The sequence below is a fragment of the Bombina bombina genome, chromosome 1 (assembly GCF_027579735.1).
Source record: "Bombina bombina isolate aBomBom1 chromosome 1, aBomBom1.pri, whole genome shotgun sequence".
Taxonomy (NCBI): domain Eukaryota; kingdom Metazoa; phylum Chordata; class Amphibia; order Anura; family Bombinatoridae; genus Bombina; species Bombina bombina.
The window spans coordinates 56278780-56293218 of NC_069499.1; the positions used below are offsets into that span (position 1 = coordinate 56278780).

The following is a 14439-nucleotide window of genomic DNA, read 5'->3' on the forward strand; positions in this document are numbered from 1 at the left end:
GTGGGCTCTCCATCTGGAAGTGTTTTTCACAGATATCCCTCAAGTGGGGGTTCCAGAGATGGATCTGATGGCATCCCATCACATCATCAGAGTTCCAAAGTACGGTTCAAGGTCAAGAGATCCTCAGGCCGCTCTGATAGATGCTCTAGCGGTTCATTGGAGGTTTCCTCAGGTTTATCTGTTTTACCTCCGTTTGTTCTCCTTCCACAAGTCATTGCTCGTATAAAACAGGGGAGAACATAGGTGATACTAATAGCTCCTGCATGACCTTGCAGGATCTGGTTCGCTGATCTAGTGAGGATGTCATTTCTAACTCTTTGGAGGTTCCTTCAGAGGAAAGACCTTCTACTTCAGGGTCCTTTCCTTCATCTAAACCTAGATTCTCTGAAGCTGACTGCTTGGAGATTGAACGCCTATTTCTGTCTAAACTTGTTTTTTTCTGAAGTGGACATTGAAATTATGATTCAGGCTCAGAAACCGGTTACTCGCAAGATTTCCCATAAGATCTGGCGTAAATATCTTTTTTGTTGTGAATCTAAGGTGCCAGCAGGAGGAGGCAAAGAGCACCCTAGCAAAGCTGTTAAGTGTAACTGCCTTACCCATAACCCCCAGTCATTCAGCAAAGAAAATGGAAAAAGAAGAAACACAAGGGTGAAAAGGTGCCTGAGGTTTACACAAAAACACTGCCGATTCTTTAAAAGAGAGGGCGGGGTTGTGGACTCTCCATGTCCGGAAAGAAATTGAATATCCCACTAGTAATTGGAATAACGTTGTGGACTCTCCATGTCCGGAAAAAAAGAAATTTATCAGGTAAACAAAAATTTTGTTACTTTTAAGCAATAAAAAAAAATGAAGTAGAAATTTGAGCACAGATAAATGTAAAATTATGCATCTAGGAAACAAAACTCAGCAAGGTATCTCCCACCATTTGTCTCTAGCTGTTGCTTAATTAGCAAGCTCTGTAAGGCACATTACAAATAAAGATAATATCAATAATACTAAAATGGTACAAAATATAGGGAATCAGCTGGAAGTGCCTAAAGGCAGCTACAATGAACATTAACATCCATAAAAAGGGGACGAAGCAGAAACGAGTGTAAGCGTAATTCTGCTGTTATATAAACCTCTCTAGTGTCACCTTACCTGCTGGTCCAGAGCAGAACCTGACGCTTATCCAATTAGCAGCACTTCCTATCTTCTCCACCACCTTTCAGGATGATTGACAGGCCCTGCTCTTGTGCAATTGGTTGCTCAAGAGCAGGGTGTGGAATTGCACAAGAGAGCAATTCTGAAATCTTAAAATTCTTCACATGATGCTGCATCTTAAGTGGTGATTAGGTGGACAGGTTCTCTACTTGAGGTGGCAGAAAGGATAAGAAGCAAGAACTGTTTCTTAAATGTGCGGTTGTAGGCTCATGTAAGTCTGCAAGCTCTCAGAAGCTGCCAATGATACATTTTCCCCTAAGACGCTTAACTAGTGAAAACATTTTTTGGTTATGGTAGCTATGTAAAAAAGCATAGCCATAGTATTCTACTGTCAATTCACTTGCAGGTTTTTTTAAATGTCAGGGATTATAAGAAAGCTGAACTTGATAAATGTTGTTCTTTCAACCTTATCTACCATGCTACGCACAGTATCAAATCCTGCAGCTACTCTGTAGCATATACAATGTCATATTGAAAGTGTTTTAAATGTAGCATTCAAAATGTCACGGCATTTCCAATGACATTTAAAACCATATCATTTTATAGTGACATTTGAAATGCCTCAACATTTTCAGCACAACATTTAGATCTGTAGTGTTTTAGAGCAAACCATTTAATAGGATAGTCATATACTACAGCTAGTCAGTCACAGATATACACTGTCACATGCTGCAGATAGTCAGTTACAGATGTACGCTGTCACATGCTGCAGATAGTTACAGATATACACTGTCACATGCTGCAGATAGTCACTCACAGATATACACTGTCACATGCTGCAGATAGTCAGTCACAGATATACACTGTCACATGCTGCAGATAATGAGTCACAGATATACACTGTCACGTGCTGCAGCCAGTCAGTCACAGATATTCACTGTCACGTGCTGCAGCCAGTCAGTCACAGATATTCACTGTCACGTGCTGCAGCCAGTCAGTCACAGATATACATTGTCACATACTGCAGCGACTCAGTCACAGATATACACTGTCACATGCTGCAGCCAGTCAGTCACATATATACACTATTACATGCTGCAGATAGTCAATCACAGATATACACTGTTACATGCTGCAGATAGTCACAGATATACACTGTCACATGCTGCAGATAGTCACTCACAGATATACAATGTCACATGCTGCAGATAGTCACTCACAGATATACAATGTCACATGCTGCAGATAGTCAATCACAGATATACACTGTCACATGCTGCAGATAGTCACTCACAGATATACAATGTCACATGCTGCAGATAGTCAATCACAGATATACACTGTCACATGCTGCAGATACTAAGTGACAGATATACACTGTCACATGCTACCGCCAGTCAGTCACAGATATTCACTGTCACATGCTACAGACAGTCACAGATATACACTGTCACGTGCTGCAGCCAGTCAATCACAGATATACACTGTTACATGCTGCATATAGTCAGTGACAGATAAACACTGTCACATGCTACAGCCAGTCATTCACAGATATACACTGTCACATGCTACAGACAGTCACAGATATACACTGTCACATGCTGTAGCCAGTCAGTCACAGATATACACTGTCACATGCTGTAGCCAGTCAGTCACAGATATACACTGTCACATGCTGTAGCTAGTCAGTCACAAATATACACTGTCAGATGCTGCAGATAGTCAGTCACAGATATACACTGTCACATGCTGCAGATAGTCAGTCACAGATATTCACTGTCACATGCTACAGACAGTCACAGATATACACTGTCACATGCTGTAGCCAGTCAGTCACAGATATACACTGTCACATGCTGTAGCTAGTCAGTCACAGATATACACTGTCACATGCTGTAGCTAGTCAGTCACAAATATACACTGTCACATGCTGCAGATAGTCAGTCACAGATATACACTGTCACATGCTGCAGATAGTCAGTCACAGATATACACTGTCACATGCTGCAGATAGTCAGTCACAGATATACACTGTCACATGCTGCAGCCAGTCAGTCACAGATATACACTGCCACGTGTTGCAGATAGTCACTCACAGATATACAATGTCACATGCTGAAGATAGTCACTCACAGATATACACTGCCACATGCTGCAGATAGTCACTCACAGATATACACTGCCACATGCTGCAGATAGTCACTCACAGATATACACTGTCACATGCTGCAGATAGTCACTCACAGATATACAATGTCACATGCTGAAGATAGTCACTCACAGATATACACTATCACATGCTGCAGATAGTCACTCACAGATATACACTGTCACATGCTGCAGATAGTCAGTGACAGATATACACTGTCACGTGCTGCAGCCAGTCAGTCACAGATATACACTGCCACGTGTTGCAGATAGTCACTCACAGATATACAATGTCACATGCTGAAGATAGTCACTCACAGATATACACTGCCACATGCTGCAGATAGTCACTCACAGATATACACTGTCACATGCTGCAGATAGTCACTCACAAATATACAATGTCACATGCTGAAGATAGTCACTAACAGATATACACAGTCACATGCTGCAGATAATCACTCACAGATATACACTGTCACATGCTGCAGATAGTCAGTGACAGATATACACTGTCACATGCTGCAGATAGTCACTAACAGATATACACTGTCACATGCTGCAGCCAGTTAGTGACAGATATACACTGTCATATACTGCAGCCAGTCAGTCACAGATATACACTGTCACATGCTGCAGCCAGTCAGTCACATATATACACTGTCACATGCTGCAGCCAGTCAATCACAGATATACAATGTCACATGCTGCAGATAGTCACTAACAGATATACACTGTCACATGCTGCAGATAGTCACTAACAGATATACACTGTCACATGCTGCAGATAGTCAATCACAGATATACAATGCCACGTGCTGCAGATAGTCAATCACAGATATACACTGTCACATGCTGCAGATAGTCACTCACAGATATACACTGTTACATGCTGCAGCCAGTCAGTCACAGATATACACTGCCACGTGTTGCAGATAGTCACTCACAGATATACAATGTCACATGCTGCAGATAGTCACTCACAGATATACACTGTTACATGCTGCAGCCAGTCAGTCACAGATATACACTGCCACGTGTTGCAGATAGTCACTCACAGATATACACTGCCACATGCTGCAGCCAGTCAGTCACAGATATACACTGCCACGTGTTGCAGATAGTCACTCACAGATATACAATGTCACATGCTGCAGATAGTCACTCACAGATATACAATGTCACATGCTGAAGATAGTCACTCACAGATATACACTGTCACATGCTGCAGATAGTCACTCACAGATATACACTGTCACATGCTGCAGATAGTCACTCACAGATATACACTGTCACATGCTGCAGCCAGTTAGTGACAGATATACACTGTCATATGCTGCAGTCAGTCAGTCACAGATATACACTGTCACATGCTGCAGCCAGTCAGTCACATATATACACTGTCACATGCTGCAGCCAGTCAATCACAGATATACAATGTCACATGCTGCCGATAGTCACTAACAGATATACACTGTCACATGCTGCAGATAGTCACTAACAGATATACACTGTCACATGCTGCAGATAGTCACTCACAGATATACAATGCCACGTGCTGCAGATAGTCACTAACAGATATACACTGTCACATGCTGCAGATAGTCAATCACAGATATACACTGTCACATGCTGCAAGTAGTCAATCACAGATATACACTGTCACATGCTGCAGATAGTCAGTCATAGATATACACTGTCACATGCTGCAGATAGTCAATCACAGATATACACTGTCACATGCTGCAGATAGTCACTCACAGATATACACTGTCACATGCTGCAGATAGTCACTCACAGATATACACTATCACATGCTGCAGATAGTAAGTGACAGATATATACTGTCACATGCTACCGCCAGTCAGTCACAGATATTCACTGTCACGTGCTGCAGCCAGTCAATCACAGATATACACTGTTACATGCTGCATATAGTCAGTCACAGATAAACACTGTCACATGCTACAGCCAGTCAGTCACAGATATACACTGTCACATGCTGTAGCTAGTCAGTCACAGTTATTCACTGTCACATGCTACAGACAGTCACAGATATACACTGTCACATGCTGTAGCCAGTCAGTCACAGATATACACTGTCACATGCTGTAGCCAGTCAGTCACAGATATACACTGTCACATGCTGTAGCTAGTCAGTCTCAAATATACACTGTCACATGCTGCAGATAGTCAGTCACAGATATTCACTGTCACATGCTACAGACAGTCACAGATATACACTGTCACATGCTACAGACAGTCACAGATATACACTGTCACATGCTGTAGCCCGTCAGTCACAGATATACACTGTCACATGCTGCAGCCAGTCAGTCACAGATATACACTGCCACGTGTTGCAGATAGTCACTCACAGATATACACTGTCACATGCTGAAGATAGTCACTCACAGATATACACTGCCACATGCTGCAGATAGTCACTCACAGATATACACTGTCACATGCTGCAGATAGTCACTCACAGATATAAACTGTCACATGCTGCAGATAGTCACTCACAGATATACACTGTCACACGCTGCAGATAGTCACTCACAGATATACACTGTCACACGCTGCAGATAGTCAGTCACAGATATACGCTGTCACATGCTGCAGATAGTCACTCACAGATATACACTGTCACATGCTGCAGATAGTCACTAACAGATATACACTGTCACATGCTGCAGATAGTCACTCACAGATATACACTGTCACATGCTGCAGATAGTCACTCACAGATATACACTGTCACATGCTGCAGATAGTCACTCACAGATATACACTGTCACATGCTGCAGATAGTCATTCACAGATATACAATGCCACGTGCTGCAGATAGTCACTCACAGATATACAATGCCACGTGCTGCAGATAGTCACTCACAGATATACACTGTCACATGCTGCAGATAGTCACTCACAGATATACACTGTCACATGCTGCAGATAGTCACTCACAGATATACACTGTCACATGCTGCAGATAGTCACTCACAGATATACGCTGTCACATGCTGCAGATAGTCACTCACAGATATACACTGTCACATGCTGCAGATAGTCAGTCACAGATGTACGCTGTCACATGCTGCAGATAGTCACTCACAGATATACACTGTCACATGCTGCAGATAGTCACTAACAGATATACACTGCCACATGCTGCAGATAGTCAATCACAGATATACACTGTCACAAGCTGTAGCTAGTCAGTCACAGATATACACTGTCACATGCTGCAGATAGTCACTCACAGATATACACTGTCACTTGCTGCAGATAGTCACTCACAGATATACACTGTCACATGCTGCAGATAGTCACTCACAGATATACACTGTCACATGCTGCAGATAGTCACTCACAGATATACAATGTCACATGCTGAAGATAGTCACTCACAGATATACACTGTCACATGCTGCAGATAGTCACTAACAGATATACACTGTCACATGCTGCAGATAGTCACTCACAGATATACACTGTCACATGCTGCAGATAGTCACTCACAGATCTACACTGTCATATGCTGCAGATAGTCACTCACAGATATACACTGTCACATGCTGCAGATAGTCACTCACGGATATACACTGTCACGTGCTGCAGATAGTCACTCACAGACATATAAACAACCTGCAATGTTAAGAAACCACCTGTTGTCATATGTGATGTCAGGATCTAATTTAAAGGGACACTAAATATATTTTATTCACCTCCCTGTAAATATGGGTGCTGCCATTTTGGAACCTAGGTTACACTGCAGGTATCTGAAGCAGAGTGACTGCACATGTGCAACAAGGTCAGCACTGGAATGCAGTGAAAAAAATATGGCGGCGCCCACAACTAGAGGGAGGCGGGGAATAATCTCAATACTATGTTTATAAAATGCATTTAGTGTTGCAGAATGACAGTTACGTTACATTGGGTAGCTGTAAAAAGGTTTGAGTATAAAGACTGGTTAAGGCTGCAGAGATTAAGTAGAAACATATTCTGAATGTCTTGCACATATCCTGTAGTCTGCAAGGCTATAACTAGCAGTCAGAATAATAACTGCTTCCTGGAGATGTTAAGGTTGGCTCAGAGAGTAATGGAACAGTTGCTATGGATAGACAAATATAAATAAATAAACACACACACATACATATATATATATTTTCTCGAAATTAACTTGTTTTATTTTTGTATGTTATGTACTTTATATATATTATTTCATCCTTCAGCTAATTCATCTGTCTAAAGAAATATTTCAAATATAGTAATAATAATAGATGTATTTAACCAAATAATAGAATTAAAATAATATGGCAATAATTGGCACAGGAAAATAATTTGATATAGACAACTGGTCATCATGGACTGAGAAATTTGGTCAATAAATAACAACCAAAGATATTTCAAGTATCAAGTTAGTGCCTGTATTTTTAACAGCAGTTGTAGCAACAAAATATCTAGTAAAAAATAAATTAAAAATAAATTAGCTAGCACGTGTGGTGTTGGCAAATATTTAACTGTGGCCCATAGAGATATGTTTGTAATAGGGGTAAATAATTAAACCATAAAAAAGATGAATTACAGAATATGATTTTAGTTTTAAGCAGTCAATAGAAATACTATCAGTTATAGAGCAGACTAATAAGGATGTGAGTTTACTGAAAAATATCTTCCCAATGTAAAAAGACATATGTTATAGTGATGATGATACAATAATTGTAAATAAACCGATTCAGTGATATTTGGAACAGTAAATCCATAAGCCAATTAACAGCTGGGCATATAATACATGTATATAACAGAAAAATCAATGAAGAATCCAGTACTTCCTAGAAATAAAATAATAATAAAAATAGGCTGAATTCCAGGTTCAAATTCAGAGTCAGATACGATACCTATGCAGCACTATAAAATGAATAGTTTGATACATAGCGGAGGTTTAATAAAAGTTCAATTACAGTTGGAAAGTCATTGCTTTTATCAAACAGGAGAGATCGTTGGTGATTCTAATAGCCCCTGCGTGACCTCACAGGATCTGGTATGCAGACCTAGTGGAGATGTCATCTCTCCCACCTTGGAGACTGCCTCTGAGGAAGGACCTTCTGATTAAGGGTCCCTTTCTTCATCCAAATCTCGTTTCTCTGAAGCTGAATGCATGGAGATTGAATGCTTAGTTCTGTTGAGACCATGATTTAGGCTTGCAAGCCTGTTACGAGAAAGATTTACCATAAGATATGGCGTAAATATCTTTATTGGTGTGAATCCAAGGGCTACTCTTGGAGTAGGGTCAGGATTCCTAAGATTTTGTTCTTTCTTCAGGAAGGTCTGGAGAAGGGTTTGTCAGTCAGTACTCTGAAGAGTCAGATTTCTGCAATGTCTATTTTGTTGCACAGGTGTCTGGCGGACGTGCCAGATGTACAATCTTTTTGTCAGACCCTGGTCACAATCAGGCCTGTGTTTAAACCTGTTGCTCCTTCTTTGAGCCTTAATCTTGTTCTTAAAGTTTTGCAGCAGGCTCCGTTTGAGCCAATGCATTCCATAGATATTAAGTTGCTATCTTGGAAGGTTTTGTTTATTATTGCTATCTTTCATGCTGATAAGGCGGTTCTTCGTACTCAGTATGGTTTACTTCCTAAAGTTGTTTCGGATAGAAATATTAATCAGGAAATTATTGTTCCTTCTCTATGTCCTAATCCTTCTTCTTATAAGGAACGTTTGTTGCACAACTTGGATGTTGTGTGTGCTCTTAAATTCTATCTACAGGCGACTAAGGATTTTCGCCAGTCGTCTGCCCTGTTTGTTTGTTTCTCTGGGGAACGTAAAGGTCAGAAAGCTACTGCTACTTCTCTTTCTTTCTGGTTGAGAAGTATAATTCGTTTGGCTTATGAGACTGCTGGACAGCAGCCTCCTGAGAGAATTACAGCTCATTCCATGAGAGCTGTTTCATCTTCTTGGGCTTTCAAAAATAAAGGTTCTGTGGAACAAATTTGCAAGACTGTAACTTGGTCTTCTCTGCATACTTTTTCCAAATTTTCCAAATTTGATACTTTTGCCTCGGCTAAGGCTTCTTTTGGGAGAAAGGTTCTTCAAGCGGTGGTGCCTTCTGTTTAGGTCTGCCTATCTTGTCCCTCTCTAGTCACCTGTGTCCTCTAGCTTGGGTATTTGATGAAGCCGTGGACTCACCATATCTTAGGAAAGAAAAGAAAATGTATGCTTACCTGATAAATTTGTTTATTTCCGTATATGGTGAGTCCACAGCCCGCCCTTTTTTCTAGACAGTTATTTTTTAATAAATCTTAGGCACCTCTTCACCTTATGTTACTCCTTTTTTTCTCCATTTCCCTTCGGTCGAATGATTGGGCAATTGGGGGTTGTGGGAAGGGGAGTGATACTGCTCTTTGCCTCCTCCTGCTGGCCAGGAGTGATATTCCCAACAGTAATTGATAAAGCGTGGACTCACCATATCCGGAAAGAAACAAATTTATCAGGTAAGCATAAATAGTGGTAACAAAAATACTGCAAATTCTCTGGTATTTTTCGCTAAAAATTCCAGTACTGAAGGGGTTAAAGTGACACTGTACTCAAGAATTTTTCTCCCTTGTCTGAAAACCCCCCACAATATTTAAACATGTTGAAATAGTTTTTTTTCTTGAAAATTAAAGTAAAAACTCTATATTTATACTGAAACTAATACAGCAGTATCAGTATACTGCTCATTGGGGGTAGCTATTTGCTAAATGCTGATTGGCTTATAGGTACTTCCTGCTGATGTTGATATGCTAATCATTTCCATCTAATGCTAATGTTTTGTCATATCGATTATAAAATCTTTTTTGAGTACTAAAATGGTAAATTGTAAGAGAGACGCGGTTAGTAAATGTGAATTTGCACATCAAGTCATTATAAGGTTGGTACATTTAGGCTAGTATGTGTATAACACTAAGTTTGTGTTGTTCCCTAGGTCATGACAGTGATTGATGCTGCAGTTAGCCAGCTGGACTCTCTGCCATCGCTGGACGAGTATCTGACTAATCTGGGGAGGAAGCACCGGGTTGTAGGGGTCAAACTGGAATCCTTCAATGTAAGGAACCTACATTCTCCAACAAATATCACGATCTCTGAATCTTATAATCTGTTCATGACACCATCCTAGACATGTATACCATACTAGACTTCTTTATACCTTTACATTTAAATTGTCCCTTTACATCTTGTTGACTTTTGAGCCCTCCTAGGCATTACTTCTGTTGTAGCATAGATTGGCCAGGAGTGTACTTATAGACAATTCTGATGCAGGAGTATAGCTCCCGAGTACATTCACACACCGCTGCTCAACACTGGAGACTGAGGTGCCTTTGGTGCTTTCCATATAAGCAATGCTGTACTTTATTATTATTATTATTATTATTATTCTTGATTTATAAAGCGCCAACAGATTCTGCAGCGCTGCCCATGGGTACAAGGATAAAAGTACAATGGAGAAACAATACAATAAAAGACAAAATTTTACAGACAAATACACGGGGAATTGAGGGCCCTGTTCCCGTGGGAACTTACAAACTAGATGGGTAGGAGGATGGGAAACAGGAGGTGGGGGCTGCAAAGGTGAGAATGATATTAGTGAAGAGATAGATGAGGGCAACTGTTAGGTAAGTGAAGTTCATTTGTTAATGAGTCGGGTGATAAGCTTCCCTGAACAAAAAGGTCTTTAGGGAACGTTTAAAGGAGGAGAGGTTAGGGGAGAGTCTGACAGCACGAGGAAGTGCGTTCCAGATGGTTGGTGCCACACAAGAGAAGTCCTGTAGTCTAGCATGAGGAGGTGATGGTAGAGGACGCAAGGAGCAGGCCATTGTTGGATCTTAGGGGGCGGGCTGGAGTATATTTGTTGATGTGTAAGGACAGGTAGGGTGGGGCAGCATTGGTGAGGGTTTTGTAGGTCAGGGTGAGAATTTTGAATTTAATTCTGCTGTGAATGGGGAGCCAGTGAAGGGATTCACAGAGAGGAGCAGCAGAAACGGAGCGTCGAGAGAGGTGGATTAGCTTGGCAGATGCATTTAAGATGGATTGAAGGGGATAGAGGTGGGGGAGAGGGAGGCCAGTTAGTAAGTTATTACAGTAGTCAATTCGGGAAATTACCAGGGAGTGGATTAGCCGTTTAGTAGTTTCATCACTCAGAAATGGACGAATTTTGGAGATATTCCGTAGGTGGTTGTGTCAGGATGAAGAGAGCAATTGGATGTAGGGCATTAAGGACAGATTTAAGTCAAGTTTGACTCTGAGGCAGCGGACTTGGGGTGATGGGGAAATAGAGGTGCCGCCATCAGTGATGGAAAAATTAGAAACTGGAGTAGAGTTAGAGGGGGGATTAGAAGTAGTTCGGTCTTGGACATGTTTATTTTTAGGTGGTGAGAGGCAGTCACTGATGTGAGAATTGACAGAAGGAGAGAGTGCAGGGGTGGAAAGGTAGATCTGGGTATCATCAGCATAGAGGTGGTAGTTGAAGCCATAGCTGTTGATAAGTTTACCCAGTGAAGAAGTCTAAATAGAGAAGAGTAGAGGACCCAGGACAGAGCCTTGATGTACTCCAACAGACAGAGGCAATGGAGAGGAGGAGTCACCAGCAAAAGAGATGGAGAAGGATCTTTTAGAGAGATAAGAGTGAATCCAGGAGAGGGCAGTGTCACAGAGCCCAAGAGAGCTGAGAGTCCATAGGAGAAGGGGATGGCCAACAGTGTCAAAGGCAGCAGAGAGGTCAAGTAAGATGAGTATAGAGTAGTAGCCTTTGTTTTTAGCAGAAAGGAGATCATTAGTAATCTTGGTGAGGTTCAGTCTCAGTTGAGTGTTGGGGAAGGAAGCCAGATTGCAGGGGGTCGAGCAGTGAGTTGGAGGACAGAAAGTGGGTTAGACGTTCGAAAACTAGTTTTTACAGGATTTTTGAAGCTAGCGGGAACAGTGACATGGGGCCGTAGTTTGCAGGAGAGTTAGGGTCAAGGGAGGGTTTTTTAAGGATGGAGGTGACCTTTGCATGTTTGAAGGAGGCAGGGAATGAGCAGGTAGAAAGGGATAGGTTGAATATGTGGGTAAGAGCCGGAGTGGGAGACAGAGAAGGTATTAGATGTGAAGGAATAGGGTCAAGTGGGCAGGTAGTGAGGTGTGAGGAAGACAATAGGGAAGCCACTTCACTCTCAGTGGTTGGGAGGAGGGTGCAGAGAGTGGCAGACTGGGTGACTGGGAGCGAAGTTGGGAGATTGCAGGCTTGTGTTGGGATGTTTCTTCGGATGGTAAGTGTTTAATTGAAAAAGTAGTCACCCAGGTCTTGAGCACTGAATGCAGATGAGGGGGGTAGTGCAGGTGGGTAGAGGAGAGAGTTGAAAGTGGAGAAGAATCTTTTAGGGTTTAAGGAGTGAGTGGATATAAGAGAAGAGAAGTAGGTTTGCTAAGCTAAGTGAAGGGCAGAGGTGTAAGAGTAAAGGATGAACTTATAGTGCAGGAAATCAGGTTTAGAGCGGGATTTCCTCCAGGCAAGCTCAGCAGTGCGGGATCATTTTTGCACATGGCGTGTTTGCTGGGATTGCCAGGGCTGGAGCTGATGACGTGTGGCTTTGCGAAGTTGGGGCGGAGCGAGAGTGTCAAGTGCAGAGGAGAGAGTATTGTTTTAGTGGATTATAGCAAGGTCAGGGCAGGATATCGTGGAAGTGTGGGGGAGACATATTTGAATAAGGTTGGAGAGTAGGGGAGGGTCTACAGTGTGCAGATTTCTACAGGTGCGGGGGCGAGGGGGGGGTAGCTTTAGCCTGTATATTAAGATTAAAGGTGAGCAGATGGTGGTCTGAGATGGGAAATGGGCGACAGGCAACATCAGGGAGAGAGCAGAGATAGGAGAATACCAGATCAATAGAGTGTCCATCGAGGTGTGTAGGGAATAGGGTGGATTGTGAGAGGCCTGAAGGAGTTAGTGAGCGAGAGAAGTTTAGAGGCAGCAGGGGCAGATGGGTTGTCAAGGGGGATGTTGAAGTCCCCTAGGATTAGAGCAGGTGTATTTGTAGAGAGAAAGTAAGGAAGCCACGCAGCAAAGTTGTCAAGGAATTGGGAGGTTGGTCCAGGTGGGCGATAGATAACTGCCACTCTGAGAGAGAGGGGGAGAACAGGCGAATTCAGTGGACTTCAAAGAAAGAAAATGAGAGAGATAGAAATGGAGATAGGTACTGATAGGAGCAGGAGAGTAAGATGCCAACACCGCCACCATGTCTCTCACCTGGCCTAGGTGTGTGGCTAAAGTAAAGACCACCATGTGTGAGAGCAGCAATGGAAGCAGTGTCAGAGGAAGATAGCCAGGTTTCAGTAATTGCTAAAAGGTTGAAAGCGTTGGAAACAAACAGGTTGTGAACAGTTGTAAGTTTGTGACAGACAGAGCGAGCATTCCAGAGGGCACAGGAAAAGAAAGGGAATAAGCACTGTGGGTTAATGGAGATGAGATTGTAGGTATTACATGACTTAGAGTTTTTGCAGTGGGAGACAGAGCAAGAGTGTAAAAGTGTGGTGATTGCTGCAGGACCAGGGTTAGGAGAGACGTCACCAGCAGCAAGCAGTAGTAGTGAGAGTGACAGAAGGTGAGATTTGTAGGAGCGGGTATGACTAGACACAGGAGAGTTAGAGGGGGAAGTGTTTCTAAGGAAACAGAGTAGTTCATGAGAGGACAGCATAGTGTGGGGATTGTTGTTATAGGGACATGCAGTGAGTTTTAGGAGAAGGGCAGACAGAGAGAGCAGAAAAGACATAGAGAGCATTGTGTAGGTGTATAGTTATTAAGTTTACCGAGCCTTTGGCCTGTACTTTATTTATGTAGCTGGGGTTAATCATAAAGGGACTTTTATGCCCTTTTAAGTTTTTTATCCCCCTCCTACAGCTAGTGTTCTTACTATAGCCTGTGTCTGCCTTTAGATCCCTTGTGCAGTAGAGTTTTTGTGTTCCTTTTTAGTTTCTGTTCATTTTTAATGCTTTAACAATGATTTCCCCTATTGAACTGCATAACAACTGGGAAAATGTAGTGTATCTCTTCATAGAGTAGGTTACAAAACCTACCAGAGGTCTTTGGGGAAGTCTCCATCAGCTGCCCCTTTCCTATATGTAGATTTG

General features: G+C 42.1%; 1 protein-coding gene across 2 annotated transcripts in view; it reads left to right on the forward strand.

Moving 5' to 3' along the window:
• Positions 1-14439, forward strand: part of NGB (neuroglobin) — an 80137-nt gene that overhangs the window by 26229 nt on the left and 39469 nt on the right. For both annotated transcript variants that reach the window (XM_053697371.1, XM_053697372.1), the window contains one exon: positions 10265-10384. In XM_053697371.1, the coding sequence (XP_053553346.1) occupies positions 10265-10384 (120 nt within the window). The remainder of the gene's footprint in view (positions 1-10264; positions 10385-14439) is intronic.